The sequence below is a fragment of the Oreochromis niloticus genome, linkage group LG13 (assembly GCF_001858045.2).
Source record: "Oreochromis niloticus isolate F11D_XX linkage group LG13, O_niloticus_UMD_NMBU, whole genome shotgun sequence".
Lineage (NCBI taxonomy): Eukaryota > Metazoa > Chordata > Actinopteri > Cichliformes > Cichlidae > Oreochromis > Oreochromis niloticus.
The window spans coordinates 32,837,456-32,855,244 of NC_031978.2; the positions used below are offsets into that span (position 1 = coordinate 32,837,456).

Sequence of the window (17,789 nt, forward strand, 5' to 3'; positions counted from 1 at the left end):
TGTTGAGCTCAAAGGCTGGCTGGCCCAGATGCCTCTGGATGGCTGTCTGCCAAGTCATGCAACCGGTCTCGGTCCAACTCCAGCTCTCCAATCAGAGGGAGAGGATTAGAAGCAAGCCCCCATCACACTGTGTCTCTCCCTGCCCTTCACTCTTTGTTTTTAATCTGTGGTTCTTCAATCTCCCCCTCTCTCACTTGACACTTTGCCAGTAGTTGGTGTGAGAAAATGACATAATGTGAATCAGATGAAACTGAGAGGTGACCTAAAACAAGATGTACCATCAGGCCATCTGTGTTGTAGATGATGTATGATTTTTGGGAGTAGATCGATTTCAAATATGGAAGCTACCTCTCTGCTTGTTGTGCTCCTTCATCACCCCAGCTGTGTATGTGTTCAGGATGTTCAGGAGGGAGGGGGAGTAGGGGGCAGGGAAAAATAGAGTCTGTTGTGTTGAAGTCATCCCACACAGAGAGGCTGTCCTCCGGCAGACAGCCTGAGCCAGATCAACATCATGAAACTGTGTTTGTGTGTTCCAATAACATGAGCAACTGGATACCTGGAGATTTCCTGTGTTAGCAGGTCTAACTTATTGATGATGTTATCATATATATACCTTGGAACTCTGGCTTTTTCTTATAGCTCTGATAGTACTTTTATTCAGCTGTTGCTTTTAGTGTCACCTATCAGCTTTGAAACTCACTTTTTGTACAGACAAATGACACATAACATGCTAATTAACATGTTTATTGATGCTGGAAGGTGGATTTTATTTCCTTCAGACAGATCAACACTAGATATTGATATATATAAAAGACCACACTGCAGTTGTTGTCTTACTGTTTTGAAACTGGAAGTGATGAGCAAGTGTTGGAGCTGAAAACGTAAACTTTTTTGTTTGTTTGGGGGGTTTTTTGCATTATTCACATTGGTGTTGCTTTATCCTGCTAATGACTGACTAATGAGTGACTTTAGGGAACACATTCAAGAGGAGTTTATGGGATCAAAGGTCAAAGTAGATGAGGTCAGCTGTTCTGTAGATGTCTTAAACATGCTGCTGGTAGGACGAGGATGAGTCAAAAGGCTATTTTTATGGTTCAGATTATAAGCAGGAAGTCAACAATCTGTGTAGCTCCTGGCTTCAGTGACAGAACAGATACTCACTTCTGTTCCTGATTTCAGCAGGCTATTTATAGTTCAAGGAGACAGTCACTTTGTACACACACACACACACACACACACACACACACACTGTGTGTGAGTGTATAATAGTATTTGATGTGGTCTCACTGTTATTTTATCTTCACCAAATGGATGGTGGATAACACTTGAAGGTTCAGCTGTTCCCTGTAGTCAGTATTCTGTGAGACTGCCCAGCTGCAGCGGACAATGTGATTGGTTAAAGGCTGCATGAGGGTGTTTGGTGAGAGGATGTTTATATTCAGAGGGGAAGACACAAGAAGTGTGTAAGTTTGTGTGTGATAGCTAGTTTTGGCTGGCCTTGGCTGATAAGTTGTCCCCAGGAAGACGGGCGCCACTGTGATGTCTACAGTCCATCTGTGATCCAGGACACAGGACACTGTGACATTTCCTTAACCCCTGCTCTCACAGCATTTTAAGGTGGATGCATGCATGCAATTTAAAGAAGCACAGAGTCAACATTCACCCATAGCCGTTCCTGTGAAGTACAGAAAACTTCAGACCGCAGGGTAAAATATGTTCACACTTTTACAAGCCTGTAAGTACAGAGCTTTAGTCTGAGGAGTCTCATTAGTGTGTCTGTAAATCTGGACATGTCCCTCTTTAGGAGGACTCGGACACCGCTCTTAACTGATGTCCACAGTGAGGAATGTTGGCACTGTTTTTAATTACTAAGGCAGAGCTGTGGAGACTGCAGGAAAGAAAACTCTCCCAATGTAAAAAACCCACAACTGTGAGTTTTGGCCTTCTGTTTGTTAACCAAAATGCTCACAAGTTAGGTTTTAACGGTTAGATATCAAATTTACTGTTCACTACCGAAAGCTGACATCAGAAGCTATTTTTCAAGCAAATGTGACCATACTGCACTGGTTCCAAGTTCTGCAATAGCAGCAATTGCTGCTTCTCTCATGTCTCTAGCTTTGGAAAAAGGAGGCAGGGCGGCGAGTATTTTGGACTGTTGGTAAAACTTTAGGAGCCATTTGAAAAATGGTTAAAGGTAATAAAAAAAAGCAGACAGATGAGAAGTTTAGGGGAAAAAGGACCAGATCACAACAACAGCTGCCTTGAGGCACTTTATATTGTAAGGTAAAGCTCCTACAATCATGCAGACAGAGCGCCAGCATTCAAACTCTCTTTGAACAGGAACAAACTGCCATGTTTTTATTCTTAGACTCTAGCTCTTCATTACTGACAGCTGAAAATCCTTGTTTATTTGCGCAGCTCCTCTGTGTGAAAGAAGCTGTTGAAGCAAAATTTCTGCATTTTGTAAACAAAGAGATTGAACAGCAGGTGGAATGAGGGATATTCCCCAAGTGACGTCACACAAAACTGTGTGAAACCAAGTGATCATTGTTTGAAACTTTAGCCAAGTTTAATAATAATATCAACTACATAATAGCATATAATATATTTGACAGAAGCGGGTTCCCCTTTTTGATTGATCAAATGTTTCAAAATTAACTGAAATGAGGAAAAAAGGAAGCGGTTGTTTCAGACAGTGCTGTCGTAATATCATTTTTTCAAGCTTTTCTTTGGAAATACTCGAACAGTTCAGTTTGGTGCGACTTCCATCTTTGCCAAGCCGCAGAATGCTCCGGTAAGGCTGAATGTCAGCGGTGACATGTAGTGGCAGGAAGGTGGTTTCCAGTGAGTGAAAGATCTTATCTTGAGGATAAACAATAGTCACACCCTGGATTATCAGTGTTTGTTGACACAGAGTTTAAGCACTAGCGAAATCTGCTCACTCCTCATTCTTAATCTGTGCCAGCAAGCAGCGATAAAAGAATCATGCCGAGCACCTCGTTTACTGGCAGTCAGTACACAGTGATGGAATGAGGAAGTGAGAATGTGCTGCTGGTGAGTGGCCAGCTTGGTTCTCTGATGCAGCTCCAGCAGGCGTACATCTGGGGGAGTGGAGGAATCTCACAGACAAGTGTGAAGCAGAGAGTCGGACTTTGATACTTCATCAGGAGGAGACTGATGGAGACGGGTTCATGTGGTGGAAGTGTGTGTGTGTGTGCAGATTTGCTCAGCCAGAGAAACTGCTGACTCCGTATTCCTAGAAAACAGTCAGCATCTCACACACACGTTCCTTATTCAGCAGGGCTGTGGTTTGGCCTCCCGCTCGTGTGTTAGTCAGACTGCACAAGCAGAAGAAACTCATGCTGCTTTTACTCCTCTGAGCTGAACTTTGAGCTGCACACATGGTCGTCAATAGGAACTTGATTTACACACATGATGACAAATAGAACTGATCTGATCGCGACACTCTCCTAACAGCTTGTAGCTCTTAAATCATGGCTCATGGTACACAATAAATTTGGTATGCAGTGAACATGGATAAAGTTATTAATGTCACAGCTAAAACATGTCTCACTTAGTGATCTGTGGACCCTCTTGATCTCATATCACAGGTTGTATTTAATTACTGTGTAGGTGTTCAGATAGAAAACAGTAAGTGGGAGAACACTTCCTTCAAGAGAGATGGTATCTAAAAACACACCACTGTTGCACTGACTCATGTTCACTGATGTGCTTTCCTCTTGTGGGATTTTTACTTATTTTTTCTATTTAGACATTTGTTTTCTAATATGCGACTCACACGTACACATTACGTACGCACTTGATGGTGGGTGTGCCTGATGTAGGTGGGGGTAATTTTCCTGCTTCACAGAAACAATAATCAGCTACTTGGAGGCCATGCTAATGGGTCTTTTAGCAGTTAGCATGATCGAGGTTTGCTGCCTTTTAGTAACTTAGCTCATGTACCTCTGGGAGCAAAGTCACTGTAGTGGTTAGCGGTGTCCTTCATTTAGAGCCAGACAGGCTGCACCAGCAGCTGCCTGGCGTTTGTGATGTTTGCATTATGTGTTTTGATTTCCTAGCAGCTATGCTGAACTTTTCTCAGCTCACTAACAGTTTATTTGTGCGAAACATTGAAAGATTCTCTTTGTGCTCGTCCACAGACCAAGTCCTGGAGAAGGCAATGCACAAGTGTGTCCTGAAGCCTCTCAAGGCCGTAGTGAGCAGCGCCCTGCAGGAATTCCAGATACGCAGTGGGGAGTGGCAGGAGCTGAAGGAGAACCTGTCACAGGCCAAAGCCAGGCAGCCACAGGAAATGGGCGTGGCTGATGCGCAGCCCCCGGACACAGTGGCCATAGAAAAGATCAAACACAAGTTCCACACCATGTGTAAACTGTACTCTCCAGAGAAGAAGGTCAGCATGCTGCTCAGAGTCTGCAAACTCATCTACACCATTATGGAGGACAACTCAGGTACAGATGAAAAGCACACCCACACCCGCAGTCAGAGTCGCATGGCAGGAATGATGAGTGAACCTGCTGTGTGTTTGACAGGTCGTCTGTATGGTGCTGATGACTTCCTGCCCATGCTGACCTATGTGTTGGCCCAGTGTGACATGCCTCAGCTGGACAATGAGATACTGTACATGATGGAGCTGCTGGACCCCTCACTGCTTCATGGAGAAGGTGTGGCACATTTTCCATGGAAACCAGCACAATCTACCCCACCCCCCACGTAATTAACAGTGTTCCGCTGTGTGTGCGTGTTGATGTGCAGGTGGCTACTACCTGACCAGTGCGTATGGAGCCATGTCTCTGATCAAGAACTTCCAGGAGGAGCAAGCAGCCAGAGTGCTGAGCTCTGAGACCAGAAACACACTCCACCAGTGGCACCGCCGCCGCACCACCCAGCGCTCTGCACCATCCATCGATGACTTCCAGGTGAGAACACACAAATAAGTTCACTCAATGTTAAAAGTTTCTGTGACGCTGGCAGATTAGCACTGCTTTAGAGTTTGTCTTTTAGCTCCAGAGTTGATTTTGCTATTTTTATACACCAATATTTTCAAAAGCAACATCACCCAGTATCACCTCTCAGCTTTGGAAACATGGCAAGGAGGATTTTTGGTGTTTAACTACAATCAAAAATATCTGAGTGTTCAGGCTTCGTATGTTTGCTCTCTGAACACTGACTGTCTCCTCTGACTGTCCCTCAGAACTACCTGCGGGTTGCGTTGCAGGAGCTGGACAGCGGCTGCACAGCCAAGACCCTGCAGGTGCGACCTTATGCCACCGTGGAGGAGGTGTGCCAGCTGTGCGCCCGCAAGTTCAAAGTGTCTGACCCCGAAAACTACGGCCTGTTCCTGTTGATGGAGGGCAGCAGCCAGCAGCTGGCCCCAGACACCCACCCTCAGAAGATAAAGGCTGAGCTGCACAGCCGCCCGCAAGCCGCTCCCTTCTACTTCGTCTTCCGTCGCGTGGCCAGCAGCAGCACTGGCCAGCTATCTGCTCCCCTTCATGTTGCGCCCAACCTCAACGACCTCACCATGACCTCTGACACAAAGGCCAACCTCAACGACCTCAGCATAGACCTGTCGACTGACTCCCCCAAACCCAGAGTCAGCTTAGGTCTGAGCCTGCCACCGAGCCACCTCAGCAGCTCCATCTCTGTGTGACTGTAGCAGCAAGCAGAAGCCTGAACAAGCTCTTTGTCTGAGCAGTGTCACCCAGTAACTCCAGTAAACAAAAACATGTTGAGACACATGAGCTGGGCTCAGCGCTGTGGCGTGCCAGTCTTTACAAAGCCGGACTTCTCCTTTCTTAGTCTGGGGAAGGTTCTGTCTGACAGGCCAGGCTGAAAGAGGAAAGGAAATGAAAGACATACCGTTATTTGCATTCCTGCTCTGGATTTCTTATCAGGGTAACTCTGTGGTAAACAGCTCTGTCAGTTGCTGTTTCCACCTCCTGATGGAGGGAATCTGAGCTCAGACACATGGGACTCATCTTCAGTCAGTTCCTTTAAGTGTACAGATAGATGTAGGTTATCTATGTCATTTAAGTTTATTTCTCACAGTTGCTGGTAAACTGTAACTTTATTGTTTGAATTTTAAAAAGATAATCCTTCAGATTGTTGATTTGTGTGGATTAAGCGGCACCTGGTGGTGACTGATGCACAAAGCCATTTAAAAAAATAAAGAGAATGAAGCCACTTCTAATACAACAACAAACAAAACAATGTTATTAATAATAATACTAAAAACCCAGTATGCAATATGCTGGACAGTCAGATTTCTTTTCTTAAAAAAGAGAAAAGATTCTAGTGGTTTCATGGTAAATGTGCTATTTTTAATAATGATTATTACTAACAAAATATATATAATAGGTATAAGGTTATATAGGTTTACAATGATTCACTCATTCTTAAGAAGCATATGAAAAAAAAGAAATTGAATGTAATAAAAGATAAACACAGCCGATGTCCCAGGCATTTGGACCAAACTGTTACATGACCTGGCTAGCCACCATTATTTAGGTGCAGCAGCTACAGGGGTGTGAGCAGACCTCCACTTTTCATACTCAAATGACTTCACACTACATCTAAACAGACTTGGATTTAAAAGATACAAAAACTGGTGGGATTCCCCTTTAAAAGAATGAAGAAATGTACCGGTAATTTTTTGTTGATGACGGTGTTTTGTCATTTTTATGTTCCATAGCTGCTCTTTAGAGTCCCCACCATCTGCTGGATTTAAAGGGAATTGTTGATGCTCACGTATTAATGAGATGTGTCAGCATGATCAGATAATCTGAAGGATTAACTTTGTAAAATGTAGCTCATGCATGTAGTTTGTGTTTAATATTAGAAAAGGCAGGTGTGCCAGTGTTTGTGTATTTACTGACAGTATCCTGGTGATATGAACGAGGCTCTTTCAGACCCGAGAGATGTTGCTGGTTATCGTTTCAGACCGTAGGGGTGGAACAGTTCTCCAAAGCCGTGGTTTCCCTTCATACCTCGGTTTTCGTTAGAGGAGAGGAAAAAGATTTTACTTGACCCTGACTGCATTATGAACAAAATGGATTCACTCGTTACCTGAATGGTCTGTAAATAGTAACCAGGCATTGACAGCTTCATATCACAGTCCAGGGAGACACGACCACGGCGTGACACTGTGGATGTTTGTGTTACAGTTTCTGAATTGTTCCACTCCTATGAGAATGATATGTGACAGATCCTGCGGCCGGCTGCCCCGTCTCTGTACTACTGACAAAGGCCTTTAACCCGGATGGGTAGAACATGTATGAAGACACTGTGTGGACATCTAAGCTGGTCTGAGGTCCCCCAGTCACACACGTTGAAAAGAGGGTGTAGAGGGTACCGTGATGATAAAGTACTGAGAAGGACTTAATCATGCTTAAATTATAAGGTTTCAGGTAATCAGCATATAAATATATATACATACATTTACCAGTGTCAGTGCCCGTTGTTTATCTGCCTGAAGTGCTGAAAGACTCTGAAACAGTCATTTTAAATTCCAGATTTCGTTGTTTCCCTTGGCACAAAATAGAAAAAAAGCAGCAAAAATAAAACAAAGGAATGAAAACATGGAATCAGCTATAGGCCAAATAATTATAAATATCAGCGTCAGCCCAAAATTTCACAATCAGCACATCTCAAGTTTAAACAATTGGAAAAGTTGATGAAAAAGATACTCATGTAGTGAATGAACTGAAGTGCAGTCCTGTTTTACACAGGATGAAAGTGTAACAGAGCTGAAACTGGGAAGTGAAAGTGTTGTTGAGTAGCATTAATCGGTTCTTTGGATCTTGTACGGAGCCCGTCGTGGAGACCTCTGTGGGCCAAGTGTTCCGTGTCTGAATTTATACATTACTGTCATGTTCCTCTAACATTCTTTGAGTATTTATACGTCTCTGTGCGGGGATTTTTCACAGATGGCTTTTCAATGTTAAAAATGTTCTCATGGTGTCAAAATATCTTTAGTATACAGGAGACATCCTGCTTATCATCCATGTCATTAAACAATATCAGAAATATTCTTTTTGCACTCAATAAATGGTGGAAATTGAAATACTGTCTATGCATTTGCTGGATCAATGCTCTGCTGTTGAGTCCTGTCATACCAGTTTCCTGCCACCAGAGGGGGCTTGTGCCTCATTCATGCTGCATGAAGACTTGAAGATGAAAATTCAATTCAATTCAATTTCATTTATATAGCGCCAAATCACAACAAAAGTCGCCTCAAGGCACTTCATAGATACAGAGAAAAACCCAACAATCATATGACCCCCTATGAGCAAGCACTTTGGCGACAGTGGGAAGGAAAAACTCCCTTTTAACAGGAAGAAACCTCCGGCAGAACCAGGCTCAGGGAGGGGCGGCCATCTGCTGCGACCGCTTGGGGTGAGAGAAGGAAAACAGGATGAAAGACATGCTGTGGAAGAGAGACAGAGATTAATAACAGATATGATTCAATGCAGAGAGGTCTATTAACACATACTGAGTGAGAAAGGTGACTGGAAAGGAAAAACTCAATGCATCATGGGAATCCCTGGCAGCCTACGTCTATTGCAGCATAACTAAGAGAGGATTCAGGGTCACCTGGTCCAGCCCTAACTATATGCTTTAGCAAAAAGGAAAGTTTTAAGCCTAATCTTAAAAATAGAGATAGTGTCTGTCTCCTGAATCCAAACTGGAAGCTGGTTCCACAGAAGAGGGGCCTGAAAACTGAAGGCTCTCCCTCCCATTCTACTTTTAAATACTCTAGGAACAACAAGTAGGCCTGCAGTGCGAGAGCGAAGTGCTCTAATAGGATGATATGGTACTACAAGGTCGTTAAGATAAGATGGGGCCTGATTATTTAAGACCTTGTATGTGAGGAGCAGGATTTTGAATTCAATTCTGGATTTAACAGGAAGCCAATGAAGGGAAGCCAAAACAGGAGAAATATGCTCTCTCTTTCTAGTCCCTGTCAGTACTCTTGCTGCAGCATTTTGGATTAACTGAAGGCTTTTCAGCGAGTTTTTAGGACATCCTGATAATAGTGAATTACAGTAGTGCAGCCTGGAAGTAATAAATGCATGAACTAGTTTTTCAGCGTCACTCTGAGACAGGATATTTCTAATTTTAGAATTATTAGCTGTGCGCACGTTATTGTTTACATGAGATGAACTGCAGAATAGCAGGTAGACACAAAATACTGTTAATCTGACTATCTGCAGGTTTTACACGCTTACATACAGTTACTGTCCCTCTATTTAGAAAGGCAGAGGCGTCACGGTGTAATTATTTTACGTGTAGTTGTTTTTTTTTCCCTGTGTAATAATATTCAACATTGCTATCAATACATTTTTCAATCCCTCTGCAAAATGGGTTCAAAAACATAAACAGCTGTGGGATACTGTTTGTCAGTGATTTGAACAGGGGGAACAAATTGTGGCAGGATCAGCCTGATATTATTTGTATCCCGCTGTAAGTTTACTGTATAAAGAGCTAACATCTCCAAAATGTGACTATGTTGTAATGACTAACTAGTCATTACAACAAGTGTTTGTGAACTAAAAATCAGGAATGTGGGATACTGTTTGTCCGTGATTTGGAGAGCCCAGCGCATGCTCCTGAGGAAGGGAAAACCAGGGGAGACCTACCTTGGCACTTGTGCAGGCGAAACCAAAGGGAAGATATGCTTCACCATATTTTCTAGTCTTTGGCTTAGAATGAAGTTGGTTTGGAAACATATTCAGCAATGCTTCATCTCCTGATTTGTGTTTGTGGAGGCGCCCCGTGCTAGCAGTGTCCAAGCGTTGTTTCTTTGTTTAGTTTTTTCCTTTTCATGAGAAGGAAGAAACGAGCTGACGACCTGTGAAAATCTCAGCAGGGGCGACTAACACCTCGGGACTTGCACCAGAAAATAAAAAAGCCAGTAATTCTAGTAGGTGTTGGGTTTAGGGAAGTTACGCAAATTTGCGCAGGTTTAGTAAACCTAGTGTTAACTAATTGGTGTGTGTTACCTGGCTTCATGGATAGATAGAGCTGCATGTCATCTGCATAGCAGTGAAAATTTATGCTATGTCTTCTAATGATGCTGCCTAAGGGGAGCATGTATAATGTAAACAGAATTGGTCCTAGCACTGAACCCTGTGGAACACCATAATTGACCTTAGTGGGTGAAGAGGACTCTCCATTTACATGTACAAATTGGAGTCTATTAGATAGATATGATACAAACGACTGCAGAACAGTACCTGTAATACCTACAGCTTGTTCTAATCGCGCTAATAGGATATTATGGTCAACAGTATCGAACGCTGCACTGAGGTCTCGCAGGACAAGCACAGAGATGAGTCCACTGTCAGAGGCCATAAGAAGATTATTTGTAACCATCACTAAAGCTGTTTCTGTGCTGTGATGAGCTCTGAAACCTGACTGAAACTCTTCAAATAAGCCATTCCTCTGCAGATGATCTGTTAGCTGTTTGACAACTACTCTTTCACGGATTTTTGATATGAAAGGAAGGTTGGAGATTGGCCTATAATTAGCTAAGACAGCTGGGTCTAGAGATGGCTTTTTGAGTAAAGGTTTAACTACAGCCACCTTGAAGGCCTGTGGTACATAGCCGATTATTAGAGATAGGTTGATCATATTTAAGATCGAAGAATTAATTAATGGCAGGACTTCTTTGAGCAGTTTTGTAGGAATGGGGTCTAAAAGACACGTTGATGGTTTGGAGGAAGTAATTATTGAAGTTAACTCAGAAAGATCAATTGGAGAAAAAGAGTCTAATTTAACATCCATGGTACTAAGAGTAGCTGTAGATGATATTACATCTGTGGGATGATTATTGGTAATTTTTTCTCTAATGATAAGAATTTTATTTGTGAAGAAGTTCATGAAGTCATTACTAGTTAGCGTTAAAGGGATGGTTGGCTCAAAAGAGCTCTGATTTTTTGTCAGCCTGGCTACAGTGCTGAAGAGAAACCTGGGGTTGTTCTTATTTTCTTCAATCAGTGACGAATAGTAAGATGTTCTGGCTTTGCGGAGGGCTTTCTTATAAATCAGCACACTATTTCTCGAGGCTAAATGATGATCCTCTAAATTTGTGACACGCCATTTCCTCTCCAGTTTACGAGTTATCTGTTTTAGGCTACGTGTTTGAGAATTATACCACGGAGTCAGGTACTTCTGATTTGAGACCTTAGTTTTCACAGGAGCTACAGTATCCAGAGTCGTACGTAGTGAGGAGGTAAAATTATTAACAAGATAATCGACCTCTGTTGGGGTAGCGTTCAGGTAGCTGCTCTGCTCTATGTTGGTACAGAGCATTGAAGATGATAACAGTGGGTGGATTATATTCTTAAACTTAGTTACAGCGCTTTCAGAAAGACATCTACTGTGATAAAGTCTACTCTCCACTGCTGTGTAATCAATTATTGTAAATGTAAATGTTATCAGGAAATGATCAGACAGGAAAGGGTTTTCAGGAAACACTGTTAAATGTTCAGTTTCTATGCCATATGTTAAAAGAAGATCTAGAGTGTGATTAAAGTGGTGGGTGGGTTCTTTTACATTTTGAGAGAAGCCAATTGAGTCTAATAACAGATTAAATGCCATGTTGAGGTTGTCATTCTTGGCATCTACATGGATGTTAAAATCACCCACAATAATTATTTTATCAGAGCTGAGCACTAAATCAGATAAAAAGTCTGAGAAATCAGAGAGAAACTCTGTGTAAGGCCCAGGTGGACGATATATGATAACAAGTAAGACTGATTTCTGAGTTTTACAGCTGGGGTGGACAAGGCTAAGCATCAGGCTTTCAAATGAATTAAAAGTCTGTCTTGGTCTTTCGTTAATTACCGTTTTTTCTGATGGCTTGAGCACATTTTTTGTAACTATTGGCTATTTTTGCAAAACTCTACACACAAATAAGAAAACTCTTCACCCAATCAGCAAAACATTGTAGTTTACTTGTAAAAGCGAATAACCGTTGCTTAACTCACCACACCTTTGTAAAAATGGTCTTTTTGTATCAGACAGTAAACACAAGCCATCAAATTAATAAGCACACAATGCACCAACTACACACTGATGGTATGAATGAAAAACACATCTGGCTTTTGCTTCCTCTGTGCACAAGGTAGGCTATGTCAGTTTGAGCTCATACTTTTGTCATAGATCCGTAAGGATAGAGGGATCCAAACTTCAAGTACTGGTGTTTATTCACACACATCAAAACAAACACAAGTGTTTATTTCCAAGTCAAAACGAAATAGTAATTTCACTGAGGAAAAAAAAGAAATCAGTCTACATCGTGTCATCTCTGTGGATCTGGCCACAAAATTTCGTCTACATCACATGAAATGTCCTCTAGTGCAGCGGTCCCCAACCTTTTTTGTGCCACGGACCGGTTTATGCCAGACAATATTTTCACAGACCGGCCTTTAAGGTGTCGCGGATAAACACAACAAAATAAAACTAGTACCGGTACCAAAACGAAGATTTATTCATAACACACGTGAAAAGACCCAGGAAAAGCGAGTTAACGATAAAAACGATAACAAAATAACGCTGAAAACCGATAAAAACCCTGAAAACCATACATTTCACACCTGAGCCTCAACTCTCGCGGCCCGGTACCAAACGACTCACGGGCCGGTACCGGTCCGAGGCCCGGGAGTTGGGGAGCACTGCTCTAGTCCAAGGCACAGGGGAAAATATCTTCTGGAATTTTACATCTATGGTATTGTTGTGTTTCTCATTAGCATATGGCAGTGGTACAAATCTTAGTGCAAAGTGACTGTACTAACCGACTCTCATTTCAAAATGTCCTTATGATGCTTGCTACAGTGTAGCGGCTCAAGTTAGGCTGAACCCGTTGGCCAGCTTCCCCCAGGGTCATTCCATGGTTGATTACATGGTCCACTATTGTAGCTCTGATGTCATCAGCAATTCTATTTCTTACTCTTCTTACCCTTCCTCTCCCCCCTCCTCGTCCTCCTCTTGCTCCTCCTTGTCCTTGTTGTCCTCTTCGTCCTGCTTCTTCACCTCCACGTCCTCTTCCTTGGCCTCCTCTACTTCTCACTCTTCCTGCTCCCTCCACTGTACTCCACACACACAGCTTACCTGTATTATAGTGCTTAGGCTGATTGCAAAGTGAACTAATTATCTAAAGAAGTTTTCACATGTGACAGTGTGCCAGACAGTTGGTAAAATAGTGTAAATAATGGCCATAAATGTGTATAGTTTTGCTAGGAGTGTGTTGATCCTTTGCAAATTGAGTGTAAAGCCGTGAGTTATGTTTACAGTTCTGCAAAAAGAGTGCTGTGCAGTGGATTGTAGCTACAGGTTTGCAAAGTGTGTGTTACAAAATGGCAAACTGAGTGCAAAGCAGTGTTTGTGCTTTTAGTTTTAATATTATTAGTTTTAATTTTAATATTATTTAGTATTAATAGTTTTAGAAATTGTGCTATAAGAATCACAGTTAGGGTTTAAGCATTCAGAAAAAACTGCAATAGGCTGGTGTGAAAAATTGCTGCCACACCACCCCCTCAGCCTGTGCTTCGAGATTTCTGGTAGTTAGAATGACTCGGGGGTGTTGATTCATTTAAACTAACATAATCATCCGGCTGCAACCAGGTTTCTGTAAGGCAGAGTAAATCGATTTGTTGATCAATTATTAAGTCATGTACTAACAGAGACTTGGAGGAGAGAGACCTAATATTTAATAATCCACATTTCACAGTTTTACTCTTTGGTTCAGATGTGGATACTGTATTGTTCTTTCTTTGTGATTTTTTATGTTTAAGTTGTTTATTGCTGGTTTTTAGTTTGTTTTTTGTCTTTTTGGGAGCTGACACAGTCTCAATGGAGATGGGTTTTTGGGGGGGGTAGCAGGAGGAGAGAAGCTGCAGAGAGGCGTGTAAGACTGCAACTCTGCTTCCTGGTCCCAACTCTGGATAGTCATATTTTGGGGGGTTTAATAAATTTGTCCATATTTCTAGAAATGAGAGCTGCTCCATCCAAAGTGGGATGGATGCAGTCTCTCCTAACAAGACCAGGTTTCCTCCAGAAGGTTTGCCAATTATCTATGAAGCCCACATCGTTTCTGGGACACCCCTCAGACAGACAGCAATTTAAGGAGAACATGCGGCTAAACATGTCACTCCTGGTCTGATTGGGGAGGGGACCAGAGAAAACTACAGAGTCCGACATTGTTTTGGCAAAGTTGCACACCGATTCAATATTGATTTTAGTGACCTCCGATTGGCGTAACCGGGTGTCATTACTGCCGACGTGAATTATGATATTACTGAATTTACGTTTACCCTTAGCCAGCAGTTTTAAATTTCCTTCAATGTCGCCTGCTCTGGCCCCTGGAAGACAATTGACTATGGTTGCTGGTGTCTCTAGCTTCACATGTCTGAGAACAGAATCACCAATTACCAGAATTTGACCCCCGGCGGGTGTGTCGCCGAGTGGGGAAAAATGGTTAGACACATGAACAGGTTGGTGGTGTACCTGGGGCTTCTGTTTAAGACTATGCTTCCTCCTCACCGTCACCCAGCCGCCCTCTTTCCCCAGCTGCTCGGGGTCTGCCGGGGAACAGCTAGCGGGAACCAGCTACAGGGGCCTGGCTAGCTACGGGTGAATGAAGGGTGCGAAGCAGAGTCTCCAATTCAGTAATCCTGGCCTCCAGAGCTGCAAATATGCTACATTTGTTACAGGTATCATTACTGCTAAAGGAGGCCGAGGAATAGCTAAACATCTGACACAATGAGCAGGAAAGTGCAGGAGGGACAGGTGAAGTAGCCATGGTGCTAATGAGTCGGCTACGAGCCAAGCTAAGCTAGCGAAACAGTACAGAGACAGTGAGTGAATACTTTGGCTATAAATTAGGTAGTGAGTACACAGAAAGGGTGCTTCGAATGAAGCACGTGAGGATTATACTATGAAAACAGAATGTATTTAAAAGTTTTTAATTAAATTGCAAAGCAGATAAGCTACTCAGAAACACCACTGTGTTTGAGCAGGAACAGGAAGTGATACTCTACCGCAGAGCGAGCGAACACCAATTCAGGGGCTGTGTCCCAATTCAGGGTATGCACGCTTGAAGTACGCATTTCAAGTGCGATTACGTCACCGCCACGCGACGACGGCTGTCCCAATTGACTATGTGCACGAGAAAATGCTAACTTCCTGGTTTGAGGCCGGATGTGGGGTTGTACATTTCCGGTAGCTTTACTTTGCGGTAAATCGCTACTGCGAAGATATACTCCAAAATCATGTCCAAAACTCGAAAACGGAAAGATTGCGTTAAGTTCCAAAGAGCAGAAGGTGGGAACACTCACCACTGTTGTGTCACAAAAAATCTAATGATAGATTTTGACGTACCACTTAAGCCCCACGCCCCCGATACCGGGGGCAAAAAGGAGGAGATCACGTTTAATCGGTTATAACGCGGGTTGAGAAATATAAGTCCAGACATGTGTGGTATCCACAGAAACCTCAGAATCTCAGCTAAAATGTCATATAAACCATTTCTACAACCACCAAACACACTGAAAATAAGCCGCGATTAAACAAGCAGTTAGGTAAATGCGCAGAAGTCCGCTAAACAAACAAAACCGAACCAGAAATTCTTCAGACTTCATGTAACCGGTTAAAGATAGGCTGGTTAGCTCCCAGAGCTATCACTGACTCCACACACCAAGTTTCACCACGATCAGACCAAAATTCACTGAATTAGCCGCAAAAGAAGACCACAAAAACACACAGCGGCGCAAATGCGCTAAGACAGAAATTGGCTTACCGTCCCGATTTCCTCCATTATTTTCGCGGTAGCCGGTAACCATGTGATTGACGTTTAAAGAATTTAGATCGATCGGTTGTTTACATCACTCAACACAAGCAGAACTGCATCACTGCAGCATAAGACACATCGTCCACATTCAGAAGCACATCTCTGTATAGTGACTGGTCTTATTCTTTAAACAGGCAAATGTTCAGCATTCAAACTACAGATGAACAACAGTCACAGATGTTTCCCGTTATGTCCACACCTACACAGCATGTTAACAAACCGTGAAAAAAGCCACACAAAAAATGAACGATTGCTGGTGAGGGTTTCTATACATTAGTATGTATGAAGGGTATGTTGTGACTTACCTTCAAAATTACAGTGGTCCCTCGTTATAACGTGGTTCACCTTTCACCTCGCTGTTTTGCGGATTTTTTAGTGCAAGTTTTCATGCTTATTTTTACGTCACATTGTGTCCTGCGTCCTGATCGCTGCAGACGATCTCCTCCGTGACATCTCTCCTGTACAGTACAGAATCGCTGCATCGATCGCTAGCAGTGTGACTCTGAAGTGCAGTACTGGATGTCCACGATGTCCACGCATCAAAAAATAAAATTGGCTACTTGATTTCACCTATCGCTGGTTATTTTTAGAACATAACACCCGCAATAAACGAGGGACAGCTGAGAAATATAACATTTGAATTTCTTTTCTCTTTTGCTCTGAGGCATGGGGGAAAAATATCGACAAGTCCATGAACATCATTTACAGATATATTGCGTAAATGCCCAAGACATCTATAGAAATGTAAATCGCCGCTTGATTCATTCATTTGCTTAACTTGTTTTGGACCGTAAACAAGGCACGAATAGGACACCGGAAACAAAGCTCCACACAGGAGTTTTTGCACCGGAAGTAGCATATGCTAACGTGCACATAGTCAATTCAAAGTGTACTTCAAGTGCATACTCCAAATGCGCCGTCGATTTCCCCAAATATCAAGCATGGTCCGGTGCACGCTTCGTGGTCCCATATATCCCACAATCCATAGCGCGGCGGTGGGTGTGGATAATTTTGCCGCAAAATACGGCAGAAGGGAGCGGCCGAAGGGTGAACTGTCAAAAGTAAGGGTTAGGTCACTTATTTATGTGCGAATGTTTAAGAACATTAAAACATTACTGTTGGCCACATGTCAGCAAAGTTATGTGACATTAGTGATGTTTGTACTTTCAGCGGTAACTTGGTTTTAAGCCTCTACTTCTAAATATATATATAGTTGACCTTAATCTTACAATGAATGTGATGATTTTATGGATAATTAAAGTCAGTCATATATCCACAAACACAACAAGCTGACAGTCAGTGATGCTGCTCGGTTTGCAGTCCTGAATATCACGGCACAAGCAGGATTCACTGCACTGTTAATGTTAGCTATGTTATATTGCTGCCTCTGTTCGGCGGTGTCGAGCCAAACGGACTTTAACGTGTGTTTGAACGAGCTGACGGTTCACTCGTTAAGCTGAAAGAAAGATGCTTTAATCACAGGAGTCACACATGTGTCCACTGTACCATCTGGAACTCTTCTTGTTTAGCACTCATAATAACACAAACACTAAATCCTCCTTCTCTTGTGCTGTTTTGTAGCAGTGTATACACCTGAGACTGTCACCTGTCTGTCTGTCCTGCACTCTCTCTCTGTTTCTTTTTCTCTGATTGTGGAATAAAAGTATGAACGTGTTTATAAGTTACACTTGTGTTTGAATCCTGCAGCTTATCACACATTTGATTTCCATGTGTGACAACTGCAAGTGTCCAGAGTGAGGACAGACTGAGGGACCCACTGCTGCACATCATCTGTGAGGCTTTGCACCCCTGATGATCCACCAGGACAAACTCAGCAGTGTGTGAGTAAGAGGAGGAGGAAGAGCCAGCAGCAGCTGACAGATGGAGAGAATAGACAGACTGTTCCCTGTTTGTG

General features: G+C 42.8%; 2 protein-coding genes across 4 annotated transcripts in view; both read left to right on the forward strand.

Annotated features, from left to right (window-relative positions):
- Positions 1-8,089, forward strand: part of LOC100697214 (ras and Rab interactor 2) — a 56,735-nt gene extending 48,646 nt beyond the window's left edge. The window contains exons 9-12 of the mRNA XM_005465028.3: positions 4,164-4,472; positions 4,554-4,685; positions 4,777-4,940; positions 5,216-8,089. Of these exons, the coding sequence (XP_005465085.1) occupies positions 4,164-4,472; positions 4,554-4,685; positions 4,777-4,940; positions 5,216-5,674 (1,064 nt within the window). The 3' untranslated portion in view covers positions 5,675-8,089. The remainder of the gene's footprint in view (positions 1-4,163; positions 4,473-4,553; positions 4,686-4,776; positions 4,941-5,215) is intronic.
- ttc27 (tetratricopeptide repeat domain 27) overlaps positions 1-17,789 on the forward strand; it is a 728,099-nt gene that overhangs the window by 110,621 nt on the left and 599,689 nt on the right. The window lies entirely within an intron of this gene.